This window comes from Hoplias malabaricus, chromosome 8 (assembly GCF_029633855.1).
Source record: "Hoplias malabaricus isolate fHopMal1 chromosome 8, fHopMal1.hap1, whole genome shotgun sequence".
Taxonomy (NCBI): Eukaryota; Metazoa; Chordata; class Actinopteri; order Characiformes; family Erythrinidae; genus Hoplias; species Hoplias malabaricus.
The window spans coordinates 37,957,318-37,980,331 of record NC_089807.1 but is presented as its reverse complement, the minus strand read 5'-3'; the positions used below and the strand labels follow the sequence as shown (position 1 = coordinate 37,980,331).

At 41.1% G+C, this 23,014-nt stretch overlaps 1 protein-coding gene across 3 annotated transcripts; it reads right to left on the bottom strand.

The window, feature by feature from the left end:
- Positions 1-7,356: 7,356 nt before the first annotated feature.
- cpz (carboxypeptidase Z) lies at positions 7,357-22,038 on the bottom strand. 3 transcript variants are annotated; one of them, XM_066679406.1, is made up of 11 exons: positions 21,731-22,038; positions 20,048-20,077; positions 19,222-19,596; positions 18,607-18,822; positions 17,227-17,462; positions 14,239-14,400; positions 13,570-13,728; positions 12,337-12,472; positions 11,548-11,687; positions 10,540-10,639; positions 7,357-8,718 (listed from the first exon to the last, which is right to left on the bottom strand). In XM_066679406.1, exons 1-11 carry the CDS (start codon positions 21,816-21,818, stop codon positions 8,369-8,371), a joined length of 1,992 nt encoding a protein of 663 aa, XP_066535503.1. In that variant the 5' UTR covers positions 21,819-22,038; the 3' UTR covers positions 7,357-8,368. The 3 variants fall into 3 exon arrangements, with proteins under 3 accessions (XP_066535503.1, XP_066535505.1, XP_066535504.1); XM_066679407.1 differs by having other exon boundaries at positions 7,359-8,718; positions 17,266-17,462; positions 21,731-22,036; XM_066679408.1 differs by lacking the exons at positions 20,048-20,077; positions 21,731-22,038 and adding an exon at positions 19,828-20,020 and having other exon boundaries at positions 7,358-8,718.
- Positions 22,039-23,014: the final 976 nt, after the last annotated feature.

Genomic DNA, 23,014 nt, shown 5'->3' with positions numbered 1-23,014 from the left:
GTCTACAGATTTTAAGGCCTCTAAAGACTTCAAAATGGAATAGATTTGTGTATTTAGGTTTACAATAGTTTTGTTATAAAACATTTGTCTACAAGGTTTTTTTTAAAGTATTATATAGTGTTGAAGTCAATGCAGGGGACCCCAAATTTCTCAGGCCTACCGCTACTTGACCATTATCAACAGTACATAAATAAACTGATTCATTAGGTTAGTAAATGAAAGGTCATGTGTTGCAGACATTGTGACACTTGGTTCCTATCCCCCTACTGTAGAAAAAAAGTGTCTGCAGTGCAACGTTTCACAAATAAATATCGCTGAAATTCTCTTTAATGGAAACTCTGTCCTGTTGAGTATGAGGCTACTTGCTAACTAGGCATTAGCGTGTGCATGATGGCCGCCTGATGGGTGCATTGGTTTTGTATGTCTTCAGAAAATAAACGCTACACATACACAAGGTGCTGTACACACGTAAACAATAGAGGCAATGGAGGTAATCAACAGCATCGCAATAGCTGAAAGTTTTCAAAAAGGCTGTGTCAGAGCCAAGTCCGCAATTACCCACGTCTTTCTCTGGTCTGCCCCCTAGTGGAGGCCTCCAGTTACAAGCGTAACACATAGGCAAGTATGTAACAATTACAGTACGCTCACGATGGTTGTACTTGAGAATGCATGGCCAAACAGCACGTATAACTCTAGCCTAACTGTGTTCTACCTGCACAGCTAGGTACCCACATGGTCAGGGCTAGTGAAGGCCATTTGCATTTTTACATGAAGCATATCTTTAATCAACTGCCTCTCAGAGGGTCACGCTTCAGACTGAAGTCCATGTCCTGCACATGTAGCAGGTAGTTTTTAAAGCCTACTTCATTCACAGCCATGTGTCTAATTGATTTTTGGGCCTTCCAGTAGCTGGCCTGTTGTTATTCAGGTGCAGCCACTGCACTGAGCATGGAGCTGAGTGACAGAAACAGTGGCTCTGCCTGTCAGCCTTCAGCATAAGCATATTAGCTCTGGTCTGTCTGCTTCAAGCTGCTCAGAGAGCACTACACCCTCACTGTCGCTTTCTGCTGTACGAATCAATTTGTCTCCACTGACGGAAAATAATTGCAAAGCAAACAAATTATCCCTGCCACATTGAGCACACCTCACCGCCGGGAGAGAGCGTCCGAGGGAGAGCAAATGAGAGAAAGGAGAGCGAGGGAAAAAGAGATCAGACACTAAAGCATAATTCATAAAATCTCCAGCATGTCACGTGACCTCGCTTCTGGAACATGGCGATCATAATGAAGGATCTATAGAGAAGGCCCTGGGAGAAGAACAGCAAGGAAGGTAGACAATGAGAGAATGGGGTTAGACAGGCAGAGAGGTGGGGAGAGAGGGAGAGAGAGAAAGAGAGAGAGAGAGAGAGAGAGTTGGCAGATATAGTTCTATTTGCATTATATATTCACAGTACTGAAAAGGGTTATGTGAAGTGAGCAGATGCACTCGGATTACAAGCACCGCCGGGGAATAAACCATCACACACTTCAGGAATCCGCTGCTCAAAGTCAAATTGAAGCAATGGCTGTTGTTTAGCCACTGTGCAATACACAGAGAGGAACAGGCAGTTTTGATACATTATTCCAAATGTAGATTTAAAACCTATAAAGGTTTTGAGACCCAATCTCTTCACAAGTGGCCATGGCTCACTATCGCAACACTAAAGCATCAACCAGGAAGGCCCAAATGAATCAATCCTATATGCACAGCAGATACAAATCGTTGCTTTGTTTTGGGTCGCTCTCTTAATGGTTCACAGTGTCTGTTAGCCATAAATACAATCTATCATCAGTAACAGCTTCTCTGTTGTGAATAAGGGCTTGTGACACACTCCAGCCAGATGTTCAGACCAACTGTGAACAGGATATAAACACAAACTCTGGAAGGATTTGCTAGTGTTATGTCGCGGGTCGCGGCGGGTCCAGAGCCTACCTGGAATCATTGGGCGCAAGGCGGGAATACACCCTGGAGGGGGCGCCAGTCCTTCACAGGGCAACACACACACACTCACACCTATCGACACTTTTGAGTCGCCAGTCCACCTACCAACGTGTGTTTTTGGACCATGGGAGGAAAGCAGAGCATCCGGAGGAAACCCACGCGGACACAGGGAGAACACACCACACTCCTCACAGACAGTCACCCGGAGCAGGACTCAAACCATCAACCTTCAGGTCCCTGGAGCTGTGTGACTGAGACACCTACCTGCTGCACCACTGTGCCGCCCTGCCTCCTCTCCTATAAAAACAAATATATATATTTTTATATATATATATATTTTGTTTAACCACATCTCCAGAAGTCTATTTTAAATCTACCCCAGACAGTAATGATATCTAGCCCAAACATGGCAAAGATCTCTGCAGATCTCTTATGACCCACATTTGGCGTTGAATGACAGCGCTGAGTCAGGGAAAGTCTGGCTGCCTCAGCTCAGCCACAGGTCTAACTCATATGGGCCAGATTAACAGTGTGTTTTGGACCAAATCTGGGCTAATCTGATATTTGGCCCACGTCTGGCCACACAACGTGCTGTAACCAAAGTCAAACCAGGCTTATGATATTTAGCCCCTGTTTGGCCAAAACAACACTTGCCTGTGCCTTGAAGTAACACTAGATAACATTATCAGCAGCAGAGTTGCAATGGCAGAGGCTCTATTCTCCCTATTACGGGTCTGTGAAGCATCACAATGATTTCTGAAGCTGTAATTTTAAGGTCAAAATATTGCATAGTATTCCTTTAACTGTGTCTGCTCTGTGGTATCTAACATGACTAAAATAAATACAATCTAAAAGGAGTGTTTATACAATTTCCAGCCCCAGGGGTGGAATGATTCACTAAATTCATTATTTGACTCAAAGCAACACCAGGGTATCCATCTCAATTGAATCAGTTGAAAATTTATCTTAATAATTCCTTCCAGTTATAACAGCATTCAGCATATTCATCGACATAATGAAAGTACAACATCTGAAACAGAAGCTGAGCTTCAAAGAATCTAACAAGCTGTCTAACAAACTCTTACATAAACACATTCTGTAGTTAAAACTGACATATCCTAACTCTTCTCCACATGTGAACACAGTTCATGGGTCTTAATGACACATCTGTGACATGCTTTTGGTCAAAATTTCACAAGAATCAAATGCCACAGCAGTTCTCTCTGTGCCTAAACAGCCCAGTTAGACCTGCCATTTTCAGCGCCTGTTCCTTTAAATGAGAATAAGCCACAGCTCAGTTCAGCGCAAGAGCCCAGGAGTGGGGAACGAGGAGCAGAAGCTCTGGTTTATAGACATTTTCATCATATTTAATAATCAGTACTCTTATTTCTCCACGCTCGTTGTGTTTGTATTACTCCATCAAACTTTGCACACTCATAAAACTCATAAACGCAACTCAGTTAAGGAGGTGGGATTGTTCTAAAATCTCTGAACTCTACATAAGATGCAATGCAAATCAGAATGGCTTGCATTTCCCACATTTTCTAAATATTTCAAATCACACAAATTTGACTGGGTTGTTCTATTTCACTGGGGTCTGTGGGTTGATACGTGCTCCAGGTCCCCAAATGAATGTGCACAACCACTGTAAACTAATTATATGTCCAATTAACAGTTACAATTCAAAACAGTGTGCTGTATTATTACATCCCTATCCAGCACTACAGACAAAGCTGCAATATCGCGTACACCGATTTAACTACAGTATGAATGCAGCCATATGAACACACAGCTGCTGACCCTTCACCCACATGTAAATCGTACACTCACACACACGTGTACATGGTCAAAAAAAATGAATTGAATCGTGCATGCTCTCCCTCACAACTTTGAACCCAGGCTGACAGATGGACAGCATGGTTGTGACCTACTACACACAGCCCATTAAATACGATCAAGTGCGAGATGATCACTACTCAAACCAGAGACCTCTACAGTAAACCAGTCCACTTTAGTTTACTTGAGATTATGAAAGTATATTCTGAGCCAAAAGATTAAAACCCCTAACAAGTGAAGTAAATTATCATCTCATTATAGTGGAACCTGTCATGATGTGGATGAACACTTGGCCTCCAAAATGGCAGGTCTTGTGGGGTATTCCTGGTATGCAGTGGTATAGTGCATACTAGTGGTCCAGGGAAGGGCAAGTGGTGAACTGGTGACAGGGTCATTGGCACCCAAGGCGCATTCAAGCGTGAGGGAAGGACGGGGTCAGTACAGCCACACGCAACCATATGAAGCAAGCTGCAATGCACTGTGTTCTCTAACAACTTCCTACCATTGTCAGCTTTGGTTTTTTCAGCACATTTTGCTACAGTAACTCAAATTGGATCAGACAAGACAGGCGAGCCTTTGCTTTCCATGAACATCAACGTGCTTTGGCTGCCAAAGACCGGGTCTATGGTTCACCAAATTGGGTAGTAATCACCACTGCAAACCAGGACCACCCCCACAAAAATTGCTGTTATGGATCAACTTCCAACACATCAAGATCCAACTCTTCACTGACTACCCAATATACCACCCACCCCACCGTGACAGGTGACGTCACTGGGGTTGGATAATAATTCAATATCAATATATATTGCAATCTAAAATGTCTCAATAAAAATGTTATGGTTTGTAAACAATTTTCAATATTTCAATATACATTATTTACAGCATCTGTCACTGACTGACGATCATTACATGGCGCTGCCCAGTTCTCTGCCCTCGATTTCAAAGTTAGGATAAAAATATTAACATTGACAAACCCAAGAGGGTTATGTTTGATGGCGGTCATGTGTCTTGTTTTTTTGGTTGTTTTTTTTTTATATCAGTATTTTAATTGTATGGTATCGACTGAATTTTGGAAATATATCGTGATATAAATTTTGGCCATATCGTTCAGCCTGAGGTGTCACTGTAATGAGTTCATCAATGATATTATGATATTCGCTTCGCATGAGGGTGGTTTAAATCTTCTGGCTGATGGGCATACGTATCTCCAAAATAGGCCACTGTTAATAAGAGACATGCCATAGGTATAGAAGCCCTACCTTGATTGGCTTTATAAGACCCAATATCCTTTCCACAACCATAAAATAGGCTATATGTTCCTCCGAGGAGCACAGTATTGCTCGGCCTTTGTAAGCAACTGCCAAATCAGAATGAAAAGGGAAAATTAACCCATGCTACTGGCTCCTCTGGGGTTTACTATGCAGTGTTACATACAGGAAGGTTGATGCAGATCTAACAGTAAATCTCCAGAAGCAGTTCTATGAAGTTGTTCTTATTACAGAAGCCTTTGATTTTTACACTGATAGAGAACGGCTTATATGTATATCATAATGGACCAGGCAGAGTTCTTTGTGGGGTTTAATTGCTTGGAGAGTCAAACAACTCGCTCAAAGTTAAAAATGTGTATTGTATTTCATTCTAATGACCCACTACTGGATTGAAAATTGTCAAATGTCTGTATTAACCTATTTATAATCAATATTTTATAACTGAAAAAATTAAAGGACTGAATTAAATAAAGTCTAGAGGAAGCCTAGCCCAGGCCAAGCAAAGTAAATATGTTTACACTAAAAAATTTTGAAAAGCAACAAAAATCTTACGTGAATGTCGTGAGTCACTTTTTAGTAGTTTAGTTAATTTAGACATAAATTAAAATGCTATCCTTGGTTTTTATCATCACTCACTCATATAAGCCTAGTGCCAACAGTCATATGCTAGCAGGCTAGTCAAATGTTTACACTGAATTGCGTTGTCGCTATGTTCGAGGTCTTTTTTGGGGATATCTTCTTTTCCAAACCTAGTTTGCCTCATGTCTAGTTCTATCAGTGAGTTAAGCTCCCATAAGGCTCATTAAGTTGTAGTTAGGTAGGGAAGTTAGTCATATCTGAATGCCAAATTTGTGTGAAATCACCCAGGACGTTACAATATATAAATAGAGGCGATAGAGTTTACAGCGGCCTCGTTAAATAAAGCTATCGTTAAAACCAAACTTGCAACACTCCAATAATATCTATCAAAATGCTGGGTACTTTGAAAACACCGTAAAATGGCCGGACACTTCTGACAGAATACGCTCAAATCCCAGTTCTGTGTTTCACACACGCCGAATCTCGGTCTCTCTGCTTCAGGGAGACGGATAGAAGTTGTAGTTCAGTGAAAACCTCTTCAAGTGCCAAAGTAGAACATACCACAGACTGCGCTGCCACTTAGAGTTCGTCTTCTGACCAACAGAGCCCAACTAGGCCAAGGAGCTACATACAGTAATCCCTCGTTTTTCGCGGGGGATGCGTTTCAAAACCACCCGCGAAAAACGAATTTCCGCGAAGTAGAGGAAAGATGTTTTTATGTATTTAACGAGTATTTGGACATTTAAACCCTCCCTGTGCTGTTAAAAACCCACCCTTTGCATTAAACAGTCATTTTATAATGTTTTTCAGCTGGGACTACATGTGATATCCCACCAGTTTCTTTAATAAAGTCATTCCTAAGCTGTGATTTAGCGTCAGTAAATTTCACTCGGATGTGGACATGAACAATACATGTACTGTACGTAATAAATACTTGTAAATGATATATTTTGTCACCTGCAGACCCAGTCTAATACACACAAGTAATAAAAAAGCCCCTTGAAAAAACCCGCTAAGTAGCGAATCCGCGAAAGATGAACGAGGTATTACTGTAATATATTTGGAAAAAGACGGAAGGGACCGGAAATACGCCGTTCAAAACTTATTTTTTTAATACAAATTCATTCCCAAAAAAATTCCAAAGATCATTTAATGGAAAACAAAACAAAGACAGCATTTGAATTCGATTTTGTTTAAATAATATTTGCCCATTAGCAACATGTTCAAAACTGGGATGGGATACAAAAAGACTGGTGAAGTTGGTAAATGCTACGAAAATTTATTAGGTTACCTAGCAACAAATCAGTGACATTACTGGTTCTAAAAAGATAGGTTCTCAGAGAGGCTGAGCCAGTAAAATGGTGAGGGGTTCAGTTCAACCCTTTGTGAAAGACTGTGGCCAACTACCTAAAAAGTGCAAGAATCATGTTTCTGAACTTAAATTAATTAGCAACCTCTAGGTTCCTTCATCTACAGTAAATTCAAGTTAAAGCTCTCATGCAAAGAAGTAACTATATATTTAGCTTAGCGTGTTTCGAGCCCCGCTTCGGAAGCTCGGTGTGTTCTCCCAGTGTCCATGTAGGTTACCTCCGGGTGTTCTGGTTTTCCGTCCACTATCCAAAATCACACGGTAGATGGATTGGCCACTCAAAAGTGTCCTTACGTGTGAGTGAATGTGTCAGTGTGTTTCGCCCTGCAAAGGACTGGGCCCCACCCCCAGGGTTTCTCATTTTTTATGTTTTAAATGTTGTCTTTGTGTATTGATTTAAATAAAACAAGAGGTTTACGTGATTTGCTCAACATTATGTTGTTGTGAGAATGTCCTTCAACAGCAAAGTTTGCTTAAATAAAACAATGGGCTGGGCCCCAATCACACAACTCTGATGTTCAGTTTAAAAACATTTGAATCTGACCTTTTAAAATATCACTTAATAACAGCTGAATAAGTTTTATTCATGACAAGTAATTCCAAACATTTGAAATGTAGCGTAAGCTCTGAAATATTTTAGCATATACACACTGTTTGGTACTGTGTGTTTTGTTTGAGAATTCCTGTAATGTGCACAGAAACTTACGTAGATCTCAGGTACAAACATCAGAATCAATGTGGATATCAAGTTGAAACACTGGACCCTATGTTGACCCCAAGAGCAGACTGACTTTATGTAGTCTGCATGTACAAACATAAGGACCAGTGACCTCAGTGAATTTAGTTTGTGGACAAAATTCTGCTATAAAAGTCTGATTAATCATACTCTAACATAACCACACTCCAGTCCACTGGCAACTGTATCTCAAAACATTTAATGGAAATTGGAAACAGCGGTTTGCTTCAAATGAAAACCAACATATATTCCCTTTCCAAGGTTCCAACAAGCATAGAACTAAAGTTCATAACATAATGTTCCCTGATATAAATGCCTGTGACGATACAAAAATATATTTTTACCCCAGCCAAACAATTGTCTAGCTGCCATGTTTTATTTAATTTGGGGTTTAGTAATCTATACTTTTAAAAGACCAATCAAGCCCTAGCCCCTTTTTATATGAAGTGTACATTTCCAAGCCACCAAGGAAGGATATGTATTCTGAATCATAATGCCATAACGTGTATACTGTTTAGTAAGATCAACTTAAAGTGCAGTGACTGGGCTTAGGGTTATTTGGGAGGTGAGCTTCTCTCCAGCAAATTCAAGCAGGTCTTAATAGTTCCTCAGAAGCCAGGTGGGGGAGGATGAGCCCTGCTGACTAAAGTAGCCCCACCACCAGGGCTTCTCTGTCCTTTCCTCTCCGTTCTCACCCAGATCTCTATCGCTGTACTGCCTAAACTGGTTGAAGGGGTCGAAGCGTTCGTAATGGTCCAGCTCAGGGATGTTGAAGTAGTCAAAGTCAGGATCCACAGGCAACTTTTCCAGTATAAAGTCCACATTGCCCACCTTCTGCATGTTGCGAGGCAGTCTGATGCGCTTCGTTACTTTAGAGTAGCCTTTAGCAGTGGCGCTTATGACGTAGATGCCTGGATTCAGCAGCCGCCAGTAATCACCATCCTCAGCTGGAAAGAAAGAACGAGTGGACAGTTTTGTTTCTTCTTGTGGTACAAAGAGCCTCCTCCCATACTGTTACTGCCACATTGATCTCTGCCAAGTTGGGGTCGGTATATTTCTTTTTCTCCAAACATGCTATGGCTGCTTTCATTATTTATTATGCAAAAACCCAACTTGAACGTATATATATATATATATATATATATATATATACACACACAGGGGTTGGACAATGAAACTGAAACCTGGTTTTAGACCACAATAATTTATTAGTATGGTGTAGAGCCTCCTTTTGCGGCCGATACAGTGTCAATTCGTCTTGGGAATGACATATACAAGTCCTGCACAGTGGTCAGAGGGATTTTAAACCATTCTTCTTGCAGGATAGTGGCCAGGTCTCTACGTGATGCTGGTGGAGGAAAACGTTTCCTGACACGCTCCTCCAAAACACCCCAAAGTGGCTCAATAATATTTAGATCTGGTGACTGTGCAGGCCATGGGAGATGTTCAACTTCACTTTCATGTTCATCAAACCAATCTTTCACCAGTCTTGCTGTGTGTATTGGTGCATTGTCGTCCTGATACACGGCACCGCCTTCAGGACACAATGTTTGAACCATTGGATGCACATGGTCCTCCAGAATGGTTCGGTAGTCCTTGGCAGCCCATCTAGCACAAGTATTGGGCCAAGGGAATGCCATGATACGGCAGCCCAAACCATCACTGATCCACCCCCTTGCTTCACTCTGGGCATGCAACAGTCTGGGTGGTATGCTTCTTTACACCGTAACTCTCCCGGATGTGGGGAAAACAGTAAAGGTGGACTCATCAGAGAACAATACATGTTTCACATTGTCCACAGCCCAAGATTTGCGCTCCTTGCAACCATTGAAACCGATGTTTGGCGTTGGCATGAGTGACCAAAGTTTGGCTATAGCAGCCCGGCCGTGTATATTGACCCTGTGGAGCTCCCGATGGACAGTTCTGCTGGAAACAGGAGAGTTGAGGTGCACCAACAATTTGTCCTCTTTTGAACTCTGGTATGTCACCCATAATGTGGTGTGCATTGCAATATTTTGAGCAAAACTGTGCTCTTACCCTCTGCTAATTGAAGCTTCACACTCTGGTCTTACTGGTGCAATGTGCGGTTAATGAAGACTGGCCACCAGGCTGGTCCAATTTAGCCATGAACACTCCCACACTAAAATGTCAGGTGTTTCAGTTTCATTGTCCAACCTCTGTATATAAGTCAAAGCAATATCATATTATTCCATTTTGGAACATTTCTATTGGTCCAATCTTTATAAAAAGATGTAACCACCATGTAAAAAGCATCTGCAGCAATCAAATAAATAAATCTGATCAAAAATATATTGCAAAACATATTGTGATTCCAAAAATGATTCCATATTGTGACTTGATTATAACGTCTTAGGCAGTGTTCAACAAAGCTGAATTAATGTACTATTACAAATGACTGGAAGTCCTTGATTAATCAAAAGGAGTTGTGCATCTGTTAAAATTATTATAATAATAATGAAATAAAACCTTTTTACATTTACTTCAATTAAAAGGTATAAAGAGTTTTCCTTTTCCTATAAATGTACTATTTTGAAGACACATGTTTTTCTTTGAAATGCAAAGACAGGCAGAATCACGTTTACTCCTGTCACATGTAGGTAGTATAAGAACATTCAGATGTAACCAAGTCTACACAATAGAATGAAAAGATACTAAGAGAGATATAGAAACCTTTAAAACAAACAACAAACAAACAACTGCTGTGGTTATAGCAATGAAAGCTGTAAAATCACTTGCAATGTACTTACCTGTGGTGATATCACGCCGTATCCCCTTTACAGATATGATGGCCCCTTTGATTGCATTCCCATTTTTGTCTTTTACAATGCCCTTTATTCCTCTGTGGACCTGCAACATACTCAAAGTTCTAGAATTATTTTTTCACAGCTAAATACAAGTATCATCAAAACAACAACATATATGATTAACAAGATCAAAACACACTGATCAGCCAAAATATTAAAATGATTTTCTTGATTGTACAAGCAATGTCCTTTAGTATAACACACATTAACAGGCCACCACCACGTCAGTGTCACTGCAGCGCTGAAAATGACGCACCACACAAATAATACCTGCTCTGTAGTGGTCCTGTGGGGGTCCTGACCAATAAAACACAGGGTGAATTTGGGCTAACAAAGTATGTAAAGAAACAAATGGACTACCATCTGTAAATGTAGAGCTGTATTGTAGTAACTAGTGGAGCTGATAAAATGGACAATCTGTGTACAAAAAAAGGTGGCTGAGAGGTGTATGTGATCATTTATTCATGTTACACTTCTGCCACCTAGTGGTTTTAATGTGCGTTGCCTATAATTATTTACAGTCGGTGAAATAATTGGACAGTGCTCATGAAATACATTGTCAAAAGTTGTGGGCACTTGCTCATCCAACATTTCTTCTAAAATGAAAGATATTCACTGGGTGTTTGTCCCTCTACAACTTTTCTGGGAAGGCTTTGACTCAACGTTAGAACATTTCTGTGAGGATCAGATGGCACAAAAACCTTAGTGAACTCAGGTATGGATGTAAGGTGATTGGTTCTGGACCTGAAGAGCTAAACCTCCTATGGTGGCCCAAGAGGCAAATTTGAAGTCAAGCAGCTTCACCACCACAAGCCAGACTTTACATTAATGTGACTGATCAAGTTAGAATTATTACTGTCTACTATGTGGAATATGTAATATCAGTTTAAGCTGAATTTTGCCAGCCGCTATTCTACCCACATTATTATATCAATATATATACAGACTCACAGACTCCATGAAGCTGAGGAGAGCTTCCTTGTTCCTCAGCCACTCGGGATACAGTTCCCCTTCAGAAGGAAACTTATCACAACCGAGCTCCACGGTCAGCTCCAGACAGTTACTGTGCAGGTAGTTAAAGTCTGACATACCTAATAAACACCAACACACAAATGGCATAATATAAGGCCTAGAAACAATGGCACTCTTTTTATGTGTTCATAGAACGTACAACTGAGGCTTATACCACCATCATTTTATTATTACTATTTTTAAAAATGCCCTTAAAATGTATAAAGTACTGTTTGGCCAATAGAATTTTTCAATAAAAAGGTAGATGTTAATGAAAACGAATACGTTTGATTGTTCACCGCATAATAAAGCACTAATAAAGCACTATAAAAACTACTCCTTATTAAATATTTTTACGCTGAGATTAAATGGTCATTTTTAAGACGTCTAGTGCATAACCAGGTTTATAAAACAGATAGTTCCCATCCTAAAATCTGGTAACCAACTTCACCCATGATAAAATCACAGTGAAACACGGCCTCTTGTGGCTTATCACTTTAATAACAGCTATGAATGATGAATATACCACTTGTATATTACTGTAAAACTAGTTTATATGGAGTATTAATTATGACACATATAAATCTCCCCATTTATATTGATCCGAGACTACAGTAAACTTTCAGAAACAGAAAAGGGATTCAATAATTGATCACTTTTATGTGTTTTATTCAACAGGTGATAATTCTAAAGCTCCCTCTATGTTGAAGTTTTAAACCTGACAGTTACCTCCAGGAAAGCTGTACCACAGAGCCCCATTGATGATGCCTCCTTTGCTCACAAACGAAGCTCCACATCTGTCTGTGTCATTGTTGGACATGGTGGCATGAGCATCTGCATACGTCCTGGCCAACTGCTTGAAAATCTAACCAACAGATTTATAACAAGATTAAAACATTAATTCATTCATTCATTATCTGTAAGCGCTTATCCAGTTCAGGGTCACAGTGGGTCATAGAGTCATTGGGCGCAAGGCGGGAATACACTCTGGAGGGGGCGCCAGTCCTTCACAGGGCAACACACTCACACATTCACTCACACACGGACACTTTTAGTCGCCAATCCACCTACCAACGTGTGTTTTTGGACTGTGGGAGGAAACCCACGCGGACACAGGGAGAACACACCACACTCCTTACAGACAGTCACCCGGAGCGGGACTTGAACCCACAACCTCCAGGTCCCTGGAGTTGTGTGACTGCACCACCGTGCCGCAAGATTAAAACAATATTAGCTGACTCAATGCTGATTGGATCTTAATAAACCCTGTTGGACTAATGCAGAACTATCCGTGAACATAAAGAAATATCTCTTCTCATCTTAATCATTTAGGACGTTTTCACACCAGTAGTCCGAACGTTCTGGTCCGAATCAGTTAAGAAGCTCATAAACTTGGACCATTTTCCTCTTGGTTTGGTTTGTTTTCACACATTGAAAAATCCAAGTGCACTGCAAACCACGTGAGAATGTTCTCACCGCTGATTGGTCAGAACTTACTGAGGGGGGAGCAAGAATGTAAACACAGGAAGAAGGTCCTGTGTTCTGTACTAGTGTTTCTGATACATTACTCCAATTAGCAGCTAAATTTTAACCAGTTCTGTTTACCTGCCTACTGCATCCAATTTGTAGAGCACAGACTGGCTACGAATGCCCTTTAGCTCCGACCTGCCGCATACACCTTATTGTTGGGTCGGATCACGTTCTCACCACAAACTAACCGCAGCAGAGTTCGTTTGGGTCTGGACCGAGACCACTTCCTCTCAAAGGTCTCGGTGTGGTTGTTCTGGTCCGCATCTGAGAGCGATCACTTCTTTCACACCTGCCCAAGGGAACCGCACCAAGGGTGAAAACAAACCAGAGTTCGATTTAAAGGGACTAAAAGGTGCAGGTGTGAAAACACCCTAAAAACAGGCCTCGAGGCTTGGAAACACAGACATTACTCTTATTTCCCAGAATTCAAACCTGCTCATCAGGCGTGGGAGAAAACATCTTCTCTTCCTCAGGGTGTTTAGAGAAGTCAAACGGGTACGAGATGACCAGCTCTCCTCCGTGCAGACTGGCCGAGAGCACGAAAGGAATGGCCCTGATCCACTTCATTACAGCGTAGGTCTCTGGGGCCACCTGGAAAGAAAGAAGCCAGAGGGAGGTACATAAGCAGACTTTATAATACTGAGTATAACTGAGTCTCAGTTATCCTGATCTCCTCAAGCAGTGGTTCTCACACTTCTGCTGCAGTGAGAATATTTTAATCTCCCACACCAATACACAAGTACTTTTCATACTCCACTGAAATTTATTTGAAACTTTATAATTAATAAAAACGTATTATTGAAGAAAACAATGGAAAATCACATTCAAATTTGAATTATTACAAGTGACATGTATTATGCATCTCATTAATTTGCCTTGCTTCGGGGACTCACTGGGACAGTAATTTGACATGACACACAGCCAAACTCTTCTATCTCCTGTCACTTTATCATCAAGGGAAAAAACAGAGAACATACAAATGAACACAAAAGGGTGTTGACCTTCAATCATTTAATGGCCTTCATCTACTTTTGCCAATATAAACTACACTTTGTGATGTTCGTTTCTTTAATTGTACAGTGGTGCTCTAAAGCAACACACCTTATTGAACCAGTAGGAGTCAGGGATGGGGATGTGGTCATTGCGGAATCTTCTGAAGCGCCGGCGGTTGTAGTAGATGGAGGTCAGGTCAGGGAAGTTGCGGTTCAGGTCGAGGTTCTGGGCATTGGCTCGGCCACTGGTCCAGCCATTAAAAATATGACCCTAAACGTCCCACCCCAGCGAAACAGAACATGTTAGGACAACACTTCATAGAGCTTCAGGGTTAGTCACTTCACAGAATGTACCCTAGCTGTGTTTCATATTCATTCCTATAACTCTGTTTCTAGACATTGTTTTGAATACTTACCATCATCGTTAGCTGGTGCCTACTGAAGAGTTCACCCTATTTTAAATTATCGTTAGACTTTCAAAATGTAATCAGACTTTTCCACTACAGTGAACAGATCAGCAGAGGGTTTGAACTTTTTTTTTATATGCCTCTATATCCAAACAGTGCTTAAAATAACATCTGTACCTATGTAGCATGGTTAGATTGTGCCATGTCAGGCTTGTGCAGCATCAGTTATTGTGATCAATTAACATGACATACTATGTGACCTGCTAGTAATTAGCATCTCACGTGGCAGAAAAAACGCTCATTATTCAAGACACATCTGAGATCAGCAGTGATTGAGTGAAGTGAATGTGGGAAACTGACAGCCAGAAAGAAACCTCAGCATGCTCATGCAGCAGATAAGCGCAGACAAAACAAAAGATAGTCAGGTAAAAAGAGAGATACAAATGCCTGTGTGAAATTATCCTCATTCCTCATGCAATAACATTTTTTACTCTCAATTGGACTTGCATATATATGTATCTCCTGCAGACTGATATGCAAATGTTTCTGCATATCATGCATGTTATGATTTATTAGCCATTATCATGGTGAAAATCATTGCTCGCTGCTGAGAATAAGCTGAAGCACAACATAACGACAGCACAGTAACTGCCATCTGCTGTCACTTGTACATTTACCTGCCATTCCTGCATCACTTTGGGAACAAAACCTTCTATGTCCAATTTGCTCCTTTTACATTTTTTTCACATTACATTACAACAGCAGTTGCTCCTAGAGCTGGGTCTTTAATCGAAAATGTATCAATCAACATTTAGAGTCCTATATTAATTATATTGACATTTTTTAATTTGGTCCTTTTTTGTTTGTTTGTTTTGTTAATTCTTTAAATATGCCCCAAAATATGTGTTCATGTGCATTCATTCATTCATTATCTGTGAGCGCTTATCAAGTTCAGGGTCGCGGTGGGTCCAGAGCCTACCAGGAATCATTGGGCGCAATGCGGGAATACACCCTTGAGGGGGCGCACAGACACACACTGACACATTCACTCACACCTACGGACACTTTTGAGTCGCCAATCCACCTACCAGCGTGTTTTTGGACTGTGGGAGGAAACCGGAGCACCCGGAGGAAACCCACGCAGACACAGGGAGAACACACCACACTCCTCACAGACAGTCACCCGGAGGAAACCCACACAGACACAGGGAGAACACACCACACTCCTTACAGACAGTCACCCGGAGGAAACCCACGCAGACACAGGGAGAACACACCACACTCCTCACAGACAGTCACCCGGAGGAAACCCACGCAGACACAGGGAGAACACACCAACTCCTCACAGACAGTCACCTGGAGCGGGAATCAAACCCACAACCTCCAGGCCCCTGGAGCTGTGTGACTGCGACACTAACTGCTGCCCCACCGTGCTGCCCAGTGTTCATGTACTGTCTCTTTAAAACCAAAATACTACAAGCATAAAATCACAAGCAATCAAGCAGTTTGAACCAAAGGAATATTCTGCCTGTGAGTTGGACCTGTTTTGACTTTAGTAAAGACATTGCTGAACATAAAGGGTCAAATGTATGCATTTTTAAAAACAGTTTCAATAACTAAAGTTAATACCATCAGTCTATTCCCCAGCTTTAATATTTGTGCATACTTACAGCACAAGCCTTGTCAGTGAACTATGAGTGCAAAAAAATTAAATGTAAATTACACATTATTGAGGTAAACTTTCCAGTTAATTGTGATATTGATTTGCGGTCATATCGCCCAGCACTAGTTGCGACTGTAGGAACAAATACCAGGTCAACAGAAATGTCCAAAATGACTTTGAATAAACAATATTCTACCAACCTTTTGGAAATAGAAGGTTTTGTTCTGACATCAATGATAAGCTTCAACTGTGCAGGCTCATTACAAGGAAAAACATGTATCTCCAAAATAGTCACTTTAGAGAAGGGAAAAACCCTTCTTAACTTCCACTGGAAGTCAGTGTATAAAGATTTTGGAGCACAGGTATTGGTTCACTCATCATGAACTCTGAGGACCCCTGGGTTCAAATTGATGTAGTAAACTAAACATTAAACATGTTTTTCTTTGAACACTGACAATGTTTTCTAAAATCACAAAGCCTTTTTGTAGCGATTGCATGAGCTTCCATGACAAGACCACCCCGGCACTGGGAAAAAAAGTGAAAATACCACAATTTGTAATCTGAGTAAATTCAGCAGCTTTTTTGCCCCAAATTTGTCCGACACATGCACAACTTTACAGTATCCTGTAAGGTTTGAGGAATTAGTGATGATACTTAACATGCTGCTACAGAGCTGTCAGATTACAAAGAACGGTTTACATTTGTCTGACACTTAACCTTCATCTGTGCTGATCATTTCAGTAACAGAGATAGTCATGGTGAATAAAGATGGAATGAGAACACTACCAAGGGTTATATGATAATGAAGTCATAGTCGAAATGGCTATGGAAACATCTATTAGTTTGTTAAGGGCTCCCTTTACCAGTGGTCCAAGTGGTTATTATACTACAGCTGCTTTTACAATGGCCCCCTGTGCTCTGAGGACCCGTTCTGGTGCAGGGAGCTGGAGGGTGCAGTCAGTCGGCCGATAGAACGACGGGCAGACAGACACGGGCGGGCTAGTTGCCCAGAATAGGGGATATTTACTTCCTGGTTGGTGTTTTCGGGGTCTTGGCTGTCAGCTACCTCAGAAGCGGCGATCTCGTAGCCGTCCGGGTTCATGGAGGGCAGCAGATGGATGCGCGTTCGGTTGATGAGCGTCTGGATGCGTTCATTCCCCAGCTGGTACTCAGAGCACATGTACTGAGCCAGGTAGATCAGGAGCTGTCGGCCCAGCACTTCATTTCCATGCATGTTCCCGATTAACTTAATCTCCGGTTCCACTAGAGGGCAGTGCACACATGAAACAAAAGTAAAAAAATATACATGTAAACATATTTTTCTTTTTGAATGTGGTACGTCATACATTTTAGCACTCACCAAGACAAATTCCCTGTGTGTGTAACGTGAAGAAACTCTGACTGCGCTATCAGTTTGATCTCAGGTTCCATTACAATGCAGGCAGTTATGAGAGTGTTTGAATTATTTGTCCAACCTTGATGGGACCCGACTGCACATGCCTGGTTTGTTCAGGTTCAGACAGTGTTTTTCATCTGGACCCTGGTTGTGGTGGATCCAGAGTTTACCAAGAATCATTGGGCACGAGTCAGGAACACACCCTGGACTCACACATCCAGTCACTCACACCTGTGAACAATTTCCTTATGATAGTCTCCCTACCAACATGTGTTTTGGAATTGTGGGAGTTAAAACCCACATCCACATGAAATGTCGACATCGAAATGTGTGGCAAAGACACTACCTTTTGCAACACATACACATGCAATTTAGTTTTTTACTGTGAATTGACCTAAATATCCCCTGTAACTATAGCAGCTGTCTACTTTTAACAACATTTGCAAAGCATTTCCTTGATTTATTGTGGAGTGGAACAGTCAATCAATTCAGAAAAGCACTGATTAGGGCATCCAAACACAATATTGATGGATAAATGAATGAATATTTGTATATGTTCACTGTAGGTAACCATCTGCATGAAGAAACACTTTTATAAAGTCAAACGAGTCTTGGGCTGTATTCAGGTTCAACCCAACTACACACAGTACATGTGCACACTATTAAAAGCAGAAGGGTATAATTTGGCATGGCTTAGACAAGGCTTAGGCAAGCGGAAATATCTATATAAACAAATGACTGCACTTTTGTGTGGTGCCTTGCTTGTATGTCCACAAGAGGGCAGTCAGAGTCAAGAGTTATGCAGCTGTACGTTAGAAACAAATCTGAGGTTTGTCTGTAAAGGATACTGTGATATTAAGATCATTTAAGGTAATTGAGCATTACATAATACTAATGTCTGTCAGTGAATAGTAATAACTGAAACATAAGCAGTATACAACCTTTCTCTATATTGATTTGATACCAGCCATTTCCTTCTGTACATAATAAATAAAGGTTGTTTGTGCTCACGAAGGTCATGTTGTCCAGGGTTATTGGAGAACTCAATAACCAGCAGGTCTTTGCCCTCCACACTGCGGCCAATGCTGTAGGTTCTGGAGATTTCTGGACACTTGGCTGCTGTTTTCTTTAGAATGTTATACATCTGGGTATTCGAGTGGTATGTGAACTGGAGAATGGTGGCCTGACCACCATCTGAGAGGTTGGCAAATGCAACATCTTGTCTGGCTGGAAAGACAAAGCAAACTGAAGTTAAGGACAAAGAAATAGAGAGATAGAATGGAGAGGAACATAAACATTTCAAATGTATGAAATGACACAGGTCTTGCTTGTGTTATGGAAAAGTTCTTCTGTTTTTCAATTCAGGATGCAAGTATGAAATCAGTCAGAAAAACATTAGAGCTATTCATCGTAAAAATGACATTGCATGTCCAAATGTTTGTAAACAGACAATGCTTTCTTTTGTTATAAATAGCCCCAAAATAATCCCGATTGATATGTATACTTATATAGTTAACTATATGTCTACAAGGCTTCGGGATTAGAGATATTGCTCTCTCTTTAGTTTAATTACACACATGTGGTGAAGTCTAAACCTGTTGGAGCTTGCTCTATTTCTGCCGTTACCTCTCAGGTGAGACAAAGGGTCATAACAGCCCTCCTCATCCCCAACAAAGAAGCGATCACAGTCCAAGAAGTAGGGCCAGGCCATGTCGATGGCCTCAAAAGCGTGAGCACAGTTCTTTCTGAGCATCTCACAGGTGCTGCGGCAGGGCTTCTGCATTCTGTCGAACTGGCAGCGTGGAGCCAGGATGGAGCAGCCAAGGAGCCGCAGGTCTGGAGAGCACTCGCCATTCAGGAGGTTGTGCAGCACACTCAATAGCAGATACTCAGAACTCGTTTCTGTCTCCTGCCGATTCTGTTGGCCCACGATGTTGGGAAACATGGTCTTGGAATATGGGACATCCTGACAGTAGTTCAGTACCATGTCTGAACAGTACACTGAGGACAGAAGACATGGAGCAGGGCTGTGTTTATCTGGTTTTGCGTACAGACAAAGGCTTTCTTACATATAACTAGAGTAACAAATCTTCTAGTTATATTGTTAATGTAATTCTAGTGTTTAATTTACTCCCTTTTCACTAATTGTCACCTATAGAATGATTTTTAACCCTGAATGTGGACAAGTTTAATACAACATGGAATGTAATCTTTAAAGGTCTCACAATTTACCTGCCATTCTCATGTCACCCTCAGGCCCATGATCCATCTTATCTCTCTTTCTCTGTATCACTCACTCACTCACACTTAGCAGACATGTCACATCACATTCTGTGATGTTTTCTTGACCTATGGCTTCCAGGCAAAAAGCTGTGACCTCCATTTTAACTCATTTTGAACAGGCTTGAAGGCTGAAGTCAGCAATTGGAAGAAACAATTTTATATTGCTTACGTTTCTCTTCAAACGGATCCCTGCATCTGCCTGTAACATGATGACATGCAAAAAAAAACATTAATGACGGTGAACTATGTAAACTGTATTGCAGGTGAAATAATCTCTGAAATCAAATTAAAATGTTTATCAAACCAATCACCCAACTGTTTAGGTATGGTCTGGATGTTCTAAAAAGCATACATCTGTACAACATTCACTGATTGTTGAACCTTACAATATACGGAACATTTAGTGAAAGTACCTCTACGTAAAAAGTCGTCGTAGACTATTCCCAGTGTGTTCACAGCTCACTAAAAACAACATACCCAGTAAACAAGGAACGTCCCTGGACGTTCAAAATAGGTCTAAAAGTAGTCTGTCCAACAAGGACATTTTAAACGTTAATGGACGTCTAAATTCCATCTTAATAAGTTAGTTAATTGGTGACCAATCGATAACGTCAGTGGACGTCCAAAACGCGTTTTATACAAGTAATTTATTTCGGGACCAATTAATAACGTCAATGGACGTCCAAAATACGTCTAATAGTCGTCTTTTCAATGTCTGTGTTTGGACGTCTTTTCAACTTTCATTTTCAACCTTAAGAGAACGTTGATTAGACGGCAGTCATTACATTATTTCAACGTTGAATCAATGGCTAAATGTTTACTGGGTATATATTCTAGCTGGTTGAATGAACAAACAAACAAATGGACACATGAATAAATGGATGGGCAACCAATGGCTCAATAGATACATATGTTTTGGTGTTCATTCTCAGTAGTCAATAAAATCTCAGAATTTGTTCAGTGTTTGCATCAAATTGTTACATTTTTCCAACTCAAACCTAGGGAACAGTTTTGATACAGCTGCGTGGGCAGAAAATGCCACATCAGCCTTGAGACTGGCGAGGTTATGATTTACATAAATGCAACCCCAAGATTATGTTTTTCCAGTTTAGACTGAAATGGAGAACACATAGGTTGAGCTTTTAAAGATATTCACAGCATAAAATCTGCACATTAAGGTGAACAGTTGCCCATAGCAAATACCAACTTAAAAGACAGGTCTCTCTTAAAAGAGAAGTCCCCTGAGGCTATAATACCTTTACAAATGACCTCACTGACGTTAAAGATTTATGAACATGCTTACCACATGATTTATGAACATGTTTTGGAATAAATATAACTATAAATTGCACTAAATAAAATGGGTATCGTGGCCCCCTGGTTCCTATCAGTAAAATTGTAAAGTATCTTAGTGTAGGCTACATATAAATGACTGAATTGTACATAGAAAAGCTAGTATTTTGTCCTAACCTTACCCACCAAAACCAGAGAAACAACAAAATGGACATCTGAGGTATTTTCTGTGAATTACTAATTAACCTAACTAGCTAAACCGTAGCTAACGAAACTGAGCAAAAACCTAACGGGACGCTAAAACTGTATCACAAGTTGTTGTATATTTAAAATGTGTGTAAACTGCCTGAAATGTCGCTTTCTGACAAGGATATTACACCCAAAACTAAAATCTTCAATAATTAACGTGTACAGTGTAAAATATAACGTTAAACATCTACACAAAGTATCAACTCGTCCAACTGTACAGAAATGACCTCAGCTCGTCCTAATGTGGGGTTTTACAGTTTCCCAAGCGGAAGAAACATATAATTCTGAAGTTTGTCCTGTTGTACTTCACCTAAAGCTCTCTCTTCGGGTTCGCACGACGGTGAGGGGACGCAGAAAGCTGCGGCCAGGAGGATCAGGGCCACCGCGACGCTCAGCATGGTGGAGCCCGGGTGATGTGGCACGCTGGACGGCTTCTGAATAGATGAGTTGAAGGCTGGAGCCGGAGCTTCTTGGAGCTCGACGTAAGAGAAACTCCGGGTGTAATTTGATAGTCTAGCTGCTAAAGTCACCGTGCTGTGACTGGCTCTTTACCCCAAAGCCACTGCTAGAGCAGCCCAGACGGTCAAATTACAGCCCGGAGCTTCTCTTGAGTAAACTTTAAGAATTTTAGGCTCCACCTTTCTCAGCTGTTTAGATTTTGGGCAAGTAGTTCGCCTGAAGGTTAGTAGGCCTAGTCTACAGCCACTAGATTAAATAAACTGGTATTTCCATCAAATAAATACAAAACTACAAGGTCTTAAAATTCCTCAGGGGGCCTTGCATAATGAAACATAGCCAGTAATATACTGCATGTATCTGCAACTGAAATTTGTCTGGCTCTGATTTTATTTTATTATTCATTCATTCATTATCTGTAACCCTTATCCAGTTCAGGGTCGCGGTGGGTCCAGAGCCTACCTGGAATCATTGGGAGCAGGGCAGGAATACACCCTGGAGGGGGCGCCAGTCGTTCACAGGGCAACACACACACCTACGGACACTATTGAGTCGCCAATCCACCTACTAATGTGTGTTTTTGGACCAGAGCACCCAGAGGAAACCCACACGGACACAGGGAGAACACACCAACTCCTCACAGACAGTCACTCGGAGTGGGAATCGAACCCACAACCTCCAGGTCCCTGGAGCTGTGTGACACTACCTGCTGCGCCTCTGTGCCGCCCTGATTTTATTATTGTAAAATTAAAAGGTAAAATCAAGATCCAAACCTGAGGAAAGGCAAAAGTATTAATAACAACATGATGTTCATTATTTTTAATCCAAACCTTTTGTGGAATTCATAGAATGTTTTTTCACCAGCTCTCCGGTCTCTTCACACACTGGAAAAAAAGATCTGGTGTTTGTACGCAGCCCTGGCTCAGTGAATGGAAAACAAACTAAGCATCTCCAAAATGGCTCTCTCTCTATGCGTTGCTGGCTGACCCATGGCAATGGAACAGTGTTTGAATGTTAGAGACGGCCTCCGAATGTTGAAAAGAATGAGAAGGGTTGAGGATGTCACTCTATTTCTGCTCCATAGGTGGGTAACAGGTAAGTTAAACTTCAACCACAAACAGTACAGCCGTTTTCTTTA

Excerpts from the sequence above, each read along its gene's own strand:
- cpz (XM_066679406.1), bottom strand. The coding sequence starts at position 21,818 with ATGCTGAGCGTCGCGGTGGCCCTGATCCTCCTGGCCGCAGCTTTCTGC. Across the intron at positions 12,473-13,569 it reads CTCCCACGCCTGATGAGCAG|ATTTTCAAGCAGTTGGCCAG; the intron begins GTTTGAATTCTG and ends TCTGTTGGTTAG. Across the intron at positions 8,719-10,539 it reads ACGGCGTGATATCACCACAG|CTGAGGATGGTGATTACTGG; the intron begins GTAAGTACATTG and ends CTTTCTTTCCAG.